This window comes from Aotus nancymaae, unplaced genomic scaffold (genome assembly GCF_030222135.1).
Source record: "Aotus nancymaae isolate 86718 unplaced genomic scaffold, 86718_ANA_hifiasm-v0.15.2.pri h1tg000016l, whole genome shotgun sequence".
Lineage (NCBI taxonomy): Eukaryota > Metazoa > Chordata > Mammalia > Primates > Aotidae > Aotus > Aotus nancymaae.
Window position 1 is genome coordinate 32,237,526 of NW_026988428.1, and position 10,059 is coordinate 32,247,584.

A 10,059-nucleotide genomic window follows, 5' to 3' on the forward strand; every position below is an offset into this window, starting at 1 on the left:
ATCTGTTCCCAGGGAGCACTTCAACAGCAGATTGCTGAGCAGGGCCAGGACTAGGGAGATTGCCCAGCATGTGAGTTTAAGGAGACCCTCAGTTCCAGGGCCCCGCAAGTGCTGACCTTGCTCTTGAAGATCTGAGAGTGTTGAGCTCGAGTATGGAGCCACCCAGTGGTGGTGGTAGTGACTGTGACTTGACCCCCTAGGCATGTTCGCAATAACTGGATACCCCTGTGATTAAGAGGATAGGGTAGGAAATGGTTGTGGGAGAAAACATAGAAAAGCAGGTGTGCAGATAGGGTTGGAAGACACTGTCCATTAACCAGTGACAAAGCCCCTCCACTTGGGCAGGCAGGGCCTGTGTTGAATGCAACTCAAAGGCATGGCTCTTCCTCTACAGGAATTGCCTTAAAGATCCTCAAGCCTATTGCTTAGGGGATGATCCTCAGATGCCCTGCAGCTTTCCTTACCTCAGCCAGATTGTTTTGTTGCCCCTGGGCCTCATAAAGTTTCCTTATTTTCTTGTGTTCCCTCTCGCTTTCCCTCAGCCATTTGAAGTCTGGTCTTTTCCATCAACAAAAAGGGAAGGAGGTAAGGGAACTGAGAAAAGGGAAAAGAGAAACACAGCCACCATGACTGTCCACTAGCTAGAAATCTGGCAGGCATGGGGATGGTAAAAACTCCACCAGCACAGTATGTGAGTGCCTGTTTCCCCATAGCCTTACCATTTGCCCATCTGATTAAAAATGCTACCATCTTTTTAGTATTATGTTTAGTATAGTTTAAATATGCATTTCTAAATTGAACCTTTCCATATTTTTAAAAGGACATTTTTGTTTCTGTTAAGTGTTTTTCAAACAACTATTGAATATTTGTTCTAGAGGACATCTAACATTCCTTACAACTCAAGTCCAACAATGATGTGATCAGCATTACACTGGGCAGTTGAGGTAAAAGGAAAGCAAAGCATTGAGGTCAGGGTCATTCCATTTGCTCTGACTAAAGTTAAATGCTCAAATGTGCCACTCAAATGTGAGCTCAGAAAAGTGGAGATGTTTTATCCATTTTAATATTCCCAGCACAGGGCCTAGAATCTTGCAGGCACTTAGTCATTAATGAATGAATACTAGGGATGAGATTAGCTATTCTTGGGAATGCCTCTGGCTGAGTACCCAGCCAACATTAAGATCTTGATAATCTGGATAGCTTGCTAATGAGATAGGGTCATTTCTTATATTTCACTGGAGTACAGCCACCCTAAAGCTTATCAGTGAAAAATAATCTGAAATGACCATTGTTAGCTATATAAAGTTAAGGGTCTGGGTCTCTCGTGTCTACTACTGTTCCTGCATATGGTAGGCACTTAATAAACTGGATACATTTTGCCAAATGAATGAAAGTTTGAAATGAAGAAACCATCATAAAACAAATACGTGTGATTTTTTTTTTTTTTTTTTAGGAAATCTAGAAAACAAATTGCCAGTATCATTCCCATCCTATCTTAGAGGAAAAAGCCTAATTCTAGACCACCTAGTATTTCAGTCTTCTTACTCCTTAGTTTACCAAGGTCTGAGTTCTTGTCCCATGACCAAGAAGGAGGAGGCACGCAGACACCAGAGAGTAAGGCAGAGTACACTTACTATGTGACAGAAAAGCTTTTAGCAGCAAGAGGGGACTCAAAAGTGGGTTGCCAGAAATGGGGCTGAGTTCTGGGATTTTTATGTGCCAAAAAGTCTTCTGTGGGTTGTGTCATAATGGGAAGCGTAAAGTTCCCTCTAGGGGTGTTGCATCTGTGCATGCCTGAGGTTGGCCATAGTGACTCCATCTTGGTTATTACCCAAGTGCCTTAGCAAAACCCATGGTGGGGTGGGGGGCAAACCGCAGTGCTAACGATATTACAATTAGCTCTGGGTCATGTTCAGGACATTTAGTTGATTTATTGTGCCTGTGCCTAAGTTGGGACAGTCCCTTCTGAGCAAACATCCTGGTATAAGAGGAAATTCTTAACCACATTTCCACCTGCTAGCTACACCACACGGGCAGTACAGGTGTGGTCCCACTGGTGCTCTCTCTTGAGACCCTCCCTATCTACCTAGTCAGCCTCTAATTGTCTCTTCTCTCACTGGTTCTTTAGGTGAAAACATCCTAAGACTATAAAGGGGTAACACATCTGGGTATCATCAGGGCACTTGATTAACTTTATTCCAATTGTGTTCAATAGGCAATGTTTGATTTTCTCATTGCCTCTTTGCAGAGGCATTCTTCCACTCAGATTCACGTGCATAATAAACTTAATTACAACATGGCAAAATAATCAAGTTCTGATCATCTATAGACGAGATAAACCGGCAAGAGTTCTACAGTTACTAGGCTCTGCCTAGGCTTAAAGCAGTGATCCTCAAGGGTGTAAAAGGGTAAATATTAGCATCACTTAACGGTGTTTTGTTGTTTTGTTTTGTTTTGTTTTTTTGTCTGTTTTAAATACACATACCCTGTTGCCCCTTGTAGGAGATATCAGACTCTCCTGAGGAAAAGACTGGTCAGGTATACCTGGAGAAAGCTCCCAAGAGGTTCTAATACCTTCCCACTGCCACTCTTACCTCTTAAAGAATAAAAAGCACTTGCCAGCTGCTTCCATGTCCCCATTCCTTTGACTTCAGCTGAAAACAGCTAGTCCTTTCCTTGAATCAGCAACTTTGATGTTTTACTTCCCTAGGAACCATTTCTGTATCCTGTCAGCTATGGCAGGAGAATTACTCCCACACTGTTCTGAACCCCTGCATTCAGAACTAAAATCATACATTTGTTCTATACTTGGTACACAGTGCTCAATACATGTTATTGCTAAGAAAAGCAAAACACTATTATCTGGCCTTCTCCATCTCCTTGTATTTCTGCCTTGCATTCTGTAAACCTTCATAATTTCCTCTCTAGGAGTTGGCACTTTCTCAGAAGACAATTTCCTTATTGCTAAATTTTGTCAAGCAAACCATATGCCATGACGTTTACGTACCCTTTTCATTTTACTGACATTTAAATCACCTAAAAATCATCAGCCCAATCCCAACATTTTACTGAGAGGGAAACCAAGACCATGAATGGTTGAGAAATAACTCCGCAAAGGTCAGACTAGCAGAACTTTGACTAGAATCCTGGTTTTACTACATACTGGTCCAGTAGTTTTCTGCTATAGCACATTACCACTCCACTGGGAAATAATTAAACACATATTTAACTCTCAGTGACGAGCACCTACCCTATGCCAGGCCCTGTGCTGGATGCTTTCACACACTTATTTAACTGAAGATTAACATAAGAATTTTTTTTAATTAAAATAGGCTATCAATTCAAAGTAAAAATTACAAACTCATTATAATCAATTTTGGGAGGACTTTGTCCTAAAAAGAATTTCAGTTAAGAACACTTTCAATCAGTGGGACCACTCAACTTGAAGACTGTCTACTCTTTTCCCAACATGCCCTCCTCCCCACAACTCAATTTGGATTTGCTAGAGTATCTAACACGTGTTAAGCCGCGGGTTTTCCTCTATCTGTTTTCGTCTACTTCTAAGACATTTCTCCGAGTCCTGCGGCAGGAACAGAATCTCAGTTCTTTACTCTCTTAACTGCACATTACCATCACCCGCCCCTTCCCTTCCAGGTGCGGCAAAGAGGAAATAGACACAGGGTGGTCGAGCGGTCCATTTCATTTCAGTTAGTGTGAGAGACGCGCTTCCTGGGGTCTATGGGGAAAAAGCATGCGTCCTGGGTAGGAGGGAAGCTGCTCCCACTAGAGGCATCCTCGACTGCATTCCGAAGACCTTCAGATTTAGGGGTGGACTTTGAGGAAGTCTCTTAGTGGAGTCTTCCCCTGCCCGCTAGATGTGCGGTCGGTTTTAGCCGGCGTTGGCTTCTGGATGGTCCGCTGTGCGGGCTTCTTGGGCTCCTGCTTCTCTTCCCTGGGCTTGGAGCTTCGCCTCTTGTCCTGCCCTGACCTCAGCCCGGTGTGTTCCGTCGCGGCCGGTCCTCGCCTGTCTGCCGCCGTGGTCCCCGCTTCCTTCTTGGCTCCGGCGCACGGCGGCTCCTTGGCTCTCAGCCTCGCCCTCCTGGCTCTCCTCGCCCTGGCCCTGGCTTTCGCCCTCACGCTCCGTCTCCACGCTTCTCTGGCCTTCCTGGCCGCCTTGCGAAGGCGCGTGCGGCGCCTCCGTGGTCTCCGAGGCGCGACTGGGGTCCTCCGGGGACCGCGCGTGCCCTCCTCCGGCCCCGCGCGCCCCGGCTTTCTTTTGGGCTTCGGAACCTTCCAGACCCTGAAGTAACCCGCGGCGTCGCTGCCGCTGACCCGGAGGAGCGTGCCCGTGGCCTCCCGCCTGGGCGCTTCGTGGCGGCCACTCTTCCTGCGCACCTCGTAGCCGGCGTTTCTGAACTCCTTCCTGAGGGTGGCCAGAGTCAGCCCTTTGTGAGCGGTGATGGCCTGCAGCAACAGCTGGGACACTCTGAGCACGGAGCGCCGGCCGCAGCTCGGTGGTCCCCCGACAGTTTTTTCCGCTGGCGGCTGAATAGCTGAGTGGCCTTGAGATTTGCCACTGGGCCCAGGTGCCTCAGCCATGGCCCCTCTCCCGCCTCCGCGGGGCCACCGTCTTTTTCCCTCACCCGCTCAGGCCTGTTCTATAGCTGGGGTGGAGGGAGCCACGTCACAAAGGCGAGCTGGGCAGAGATTTTCAGGTCCTAATTATGGGCTGGCAGGCGCCCTTTTTACTTCTAATAACCAATCAAATGCCACTTCCTTCTAGGATCCATTCAAGTCTTCTGTGCCTGTCCACCTGCAGCAGTCACCTACACGGTCTTCGGGGTTTTGTTGCCAAATCAAACTTAACTGATCTCGATCTCCACCGCTTTCTTTAGTCGGCTGGTGTGTGTATGTGTGTGGCTGGTGTGTGTTTTGTGTGTGTGTGGTACTGCACACCATCTACCTTCACAGTTCCTTAAGAAACAAGCAATACAGTGCTTGCAGAAAATACACGGAGTAGTCCATGCAACACAACCCAGCCTAGAAACTCCCACCTTTAATTCCCAGGTAACTGAAGTCATGTCCCCTAATTCTACACAGTGGATTCTGTGCAAGAGCATGAAGCAAAAGAAGGAAGCAACTGTGGTCCCTCTACCCTAAACACTGATTCCCACGCCTGGGAAGTTTAGATGCCACATTCAATTGCAGATTTCACATCGCCTGAGGACACTGGTCTAATCATTATTCTTTGCACATACTGTGTTTTTCTCCCTCTCATCCCCTCTCTTGGATTGTTCATCCTTTTTCTCTGCCCAGATAAGTCCTGCTCATCTTTCAAGATACTGCTAAATTATCTTTTTTCACTGAAGACTTCCCAAGCTCTTTCAAATGATTTCTTGCCTCTTAACTACCACAACCACCAAAATTACTTATGCAATCTTATATGGCTGTTTCTTTATTTTAAATTAATTTGGCATTACAGAGTATAATGTGGCACAACTCTTTTAAAAAGAAAAAAAAGTGGCTGGGCGCTGTGTCTCACACCTGTAATCCCAGCACTTTGCAGGCCGAGGCGGGTGGATCACGAGGTCAAGAGATCGAGACCATCCTCACCAACATGGTGAAACCCATTCTCTACTAAAACTACAAAAATTAGCAGGGTGTGGTGGCACACACCTGTAGTCCCAGCTACTCAGGAGGCTGAGGAAGAAGAATCTCTTGAACCCAGGAGACAGAGGTTGAACTGAGCCAAGATCACGCCACTGCACTCCAGCCTGGTGACAAAGCGAGACTCCGTCTCAAAAAACAAACAAGAAACTTGTACTTGGAGTTGGAAGATATGGATGCATATCCTAGCTCTTTAGGAGCCATATGACATTAACAAATCCCTTAATATCAGCAGTGTGGCTGTGGGATGAATGTGCCAGCCATCTGACTTGTCATCTAACATCACGTTCCCTTCCTACCAACATCACAGAATTATTGCAAAGTTTCAGAAGAGGTAGATGAGCAAGGGCTACCTAGATATAAGGAATAAAGTTACTTTACTTTGAATGTTTCTGTCCTGTCTTTCCAACTAAATAAAAATATCCCTGAGAGCTACAGTCTTTGAACTTCTATGTCCCATGCTGCACCTAACAATATCCTTCACTATACATAGTAGGCGTTTAATGGAGCCTGCTTACATCATTCCTCTCTGGTGAGGAGAGTTTCTCTGGATTCAGAAAGAAAGTTCCAGAAGATCAGGGGAAAGGAGCAGAGTGAATTTCAAAGGGTTAGAAATGAAGGGGACCAAGTAAAGACTAGCTTCTTAAGGACCTATTTTGGAAACAGTTTAGTTGGGAATAATTCAAAAAATTATTCTAAGAATACACCAAATTGCCAAGCATATCATACTTTTCCAGAGAGCAATCACACACATCAGCAGTCACAGGCTAGACAGGCTAGACTGTGCCAGTTTCTTTTAAAAATCAAAGCTTCAGGAAGTAACTTAGATCTTACTCAGCCCAGGCTGGAGTGCAATAACACAATCTTGGCTCACACGCAACCTCCACCTCCCGGGTTCAAGCAATTCTCATGTCTCAGCCTCCAAGAAGCTCGGATTACATGCATGTGCCACCACATCCAGCTAATTTTTGTATTTTTTTTTTAAATAGAGACAAGGTTTTGCCATGTTGGCCAGGCTGGTCTCCAACTCCTGGCCTCAAGCAATCCACCCACCTCGGCTTCACAAAGTGCTAGGATTAGAGGCATGAGCCATTGCGCCCAGCTAGACCAGTACTTCTTAAACTTGAATGTGCATATTTAGTACCCTGGGATACTCATAAAGTGCAGATTCCAATTCATTAGGTCTGAAGACAAGGCTAGTGGTTTTACCTTTTAAGAAGCTTCCAGGTAGTTCTATCTGGTTAAAACACAGGTGTGTGTTGAGGGGTGAGGAGAGGGTAGACAATGAGAAGAGAAGTAGCCGGAGATGGGACTAAAAAGGTAGGTAAAGGACGTTGTGAAGGACAACTAGTGATAATGACAGAACTGTAAGTGGTGACACAGTAGCAAGTGGTAGAGTTTGCAACCAAACCTAAGTCTACTTAATCCTAAGGCCTAAGTTCTTAAGTACTGTGCTAGGTTTCCTTTTCTCTAAGGTTGACCCTCTCCACGTATCTCCACTCTACAGCAGGGAATAGTTTATCTCCATAATCACAATTCAGAGCTGCTCAGATTCAAGAGTATTTAAAAGCATTCACTGTACCTTTTCCCATCTTTAAAATCAGGGTACCGTAATGTGACCCTGAGGATATCCATGGGCGGGGGACTACTGCATCAGCACAGGGACAGTGCACCCAGGAAGGACTGCCAGATGGAGAGGCAGAACCACACGACACAGGATTTTTCCCATTTGTATAGTCTCTTGGTTTGGCTACCTTTCCTGGTTGCAGAGGCCAGTGGCCACAGGATGGGGCAAACACCAGATAAAAAAGAGGCGCAACTGTTTGCTTAGAGAATAAGGAAGAAAATGAGTGAAATGGGACACTTGAAGTCAGCTGATCCAGAGAAAAATGGACTGACTGGACATTATGGTATAATCATGAAAGCAGGAACAAAATCAACCAACCATGTTTATTGGCCCCTGTGATCAGAAGGGAGACCAAGCAGAAACCTTTGGGAGAGGCCAAAATCAAAGGAAAACAAATATATGAAAAAAAATCAAAACCATCGGCAGCAAACATTTTCATCTGTATATATAACCATTCATTTCTGTATAGATCTCTGTACACATATGCTGTAAGTAGTAGAGGAATCATTTTTTTAAATGAGAGCAGGAAACAAATGCCCCACTTGCCACTCAGCTGGCTCAGAGGGCAGGAAAGCTAGCTGACAGATATTTTCCATATCACCAATCCCTTAAGAGTTCTTTTCTTCCTCTTTGGAAGAATTCTACTTGCCAGATTTCTTCTTCTGACATCCCAAAAGGAAAAGATACTTCATAAAAGTGATTTCCTTAGGAAAAAAAGTCAGTAAAAACCAGCACAACACCATTAATCTAGAGATACCAACTCCAGCTCCACAAAGACAAGCCTGAAGTATCCCTTTGAATTTTTTTTTAATTGCATTTTAGGTTTTGGGGTACATGTGAAGAACATGCAAGATTGTTGCATAGGTACACACATGGCAGTGTGATTTGCTACCCTTTGAATTTTAATGGTCTGTGATTATAAATCAGAAGTTATCACTTAAAGAGGACAACACCACCCTTTTGTGAGAAAGAACAATAGCTCTTAATTTCATGAAGCTTGGTGGGTCAGGGGTAAGAGGGCTGTGGGGAGGAAGAAGGATAATTGGGAATGATGTCTAGCCTATATCCTTCTGCTTTGAGTTCCAGAGCAAGATAGCTTTTGTTCTTGGAGGTCAGTAGAGGAACTTGGTTGATTTAAAGAGTAAGCAATCTTTACATACTAAATTCCAAGAACATCAGAGGTTTCATTCATCTCACTCCCTCATACAGAGTTGCACTGATTTAACTTCACCAAGGATAACTCCATGCTAGAGCATAGCAAAATTCAGTAACATATTGATCTAACCTCAGTCTATCTCACTGCCCCTCCCTGGATCCAGAGGCCCAGGATTCCAAGGTCCTATGCCTTTCTGACTCAATTATCTTGCATTTATTTAATTTATCTCATCCCAAGCTGAATGACAGAAACCTGGTCAGCAGTGTACTAAGACTCCCCCATTGACCTGAACCCGCTACTACATTTTTTCCCCAAAAGTCACTTTCTTACTCATTTGGTTTTATATTCTAAGACCCTATCTTCCCCTAAACTACTATGTGCCTTCTACTTTAATACAAATGACCCCACAACAGTCATTTGAACAAACAATCCCATCAGCCCCAGTCATGGCTTTGGAGAGGACTAAAGTGGCTTACAAAAAGAAATGCAAAAATAAAATAACTATGTTCCTTAAAAGTATGGAGATAGTCTGGCAACTGCATTCATCCTTTTAATCCTCAGAACAATTGTTTGGAAGTGAGTCCAGGGTGCCTACACCCAAGTGATCTCACTAGAGGACCAGGAAAATCTCTCGGCAATTAGACTGAAAATATGAAGATCCGGTCTCCCTGGCCCTTTCCATTGAAGAATACCAAGGATCTTTAAATACCCCACATAATGTATAAAAATCTATACCTGCACCTCCACCCTCAAATGACAGCAATGGAGAAATGTTTGCTTTTAGTGTTATTAAAACATTTGCTTTTAGTGTTATTAAATTCCTACCCAAGTTCTTCTTACCCAAAACAGGTGTGCTACATAAATTAAGCCCCTCATCGAAGCATTACTAATAGTTAAGTTTTTGCACCAGCCCACAGTATGAGGTCTCTAAGGACCATTTTACAGTGGTCAGTTAAATCTCGAACTGAAAACCCATTTCTCTGAAGATTCATACTTTCAATATGAGGTTTGAGGCATCCCAAGGCACAGTCAAGTTGCAACCCCATAATAATACTATATTCTGGCATCATTCAATTCTGTTATAGTAATCCCCAGACATCCACTCTTGTCAAAATCCCAGAATACTGCACAAATGAAGCCAAAGCAGAAACACAGAAAATCATTTACCATATATATGCAACTGCATTGTAGTTTGAGAATTAAAACATTTCAAACCTACATGTCTATCTTATGTTGTGTGATAATACATCCCCACCTCAGAGAACCTTATTTCTATCCAATCTCTAAAAACCTAAAATTCCACAAAATCCAAATTCATTAATTAAAACTTGTTCTCCAACAAATTAACCATGAAAATAAATGTCCATGCTAAAGAATATAACCAATAGCAAGCCTTATTTTCATTCCTATTTCACAATACTTTCCATAATTATACTGTATCATAGCATAATTTCCTCCATTTTTTCCTTAAAAATTCCAATTCTAAATATTTCAATTCAAAAAACACTAAATTCTCAATTTTCTGTGGAAATCATACCTGATTTTCTATTTTAACCCAACTCCTGCTTGTATGGCTTTTTCTCTGTTTTTGATCCATATAGGGAAGAAT

At 43.7% G+C, this 10,059-nt stretch overlaps 1 protein-coding gene across 1 annotated transcript; it reads right to left on the bottom strand.

Annotated features, from left to right (window-relative positions):
* Nucleotides 1–3,630: 3,630 nt before the first annotated feature.
* Nucleotides 3,631–4,656, bottom strand: LOC105709504 (testis-specific H1 histone). Its single transcript, XM_012441423.2, has one exon. The coding sequence runs from the start codon at nucleotides 4,597–4,599 to the stop codon at nucleotides 3,823–3,825; it is 777 nt and encodes a 258-aa protein (XP_012296846.2). The 5' UTR covers nucleotides 4,600–4,656; the 3' UTR covers nucleotides 3,631–3,822.
* Between the last annotated feature and the right edge of the window lie 5,403 nt (nucleotides 4,657–10,059).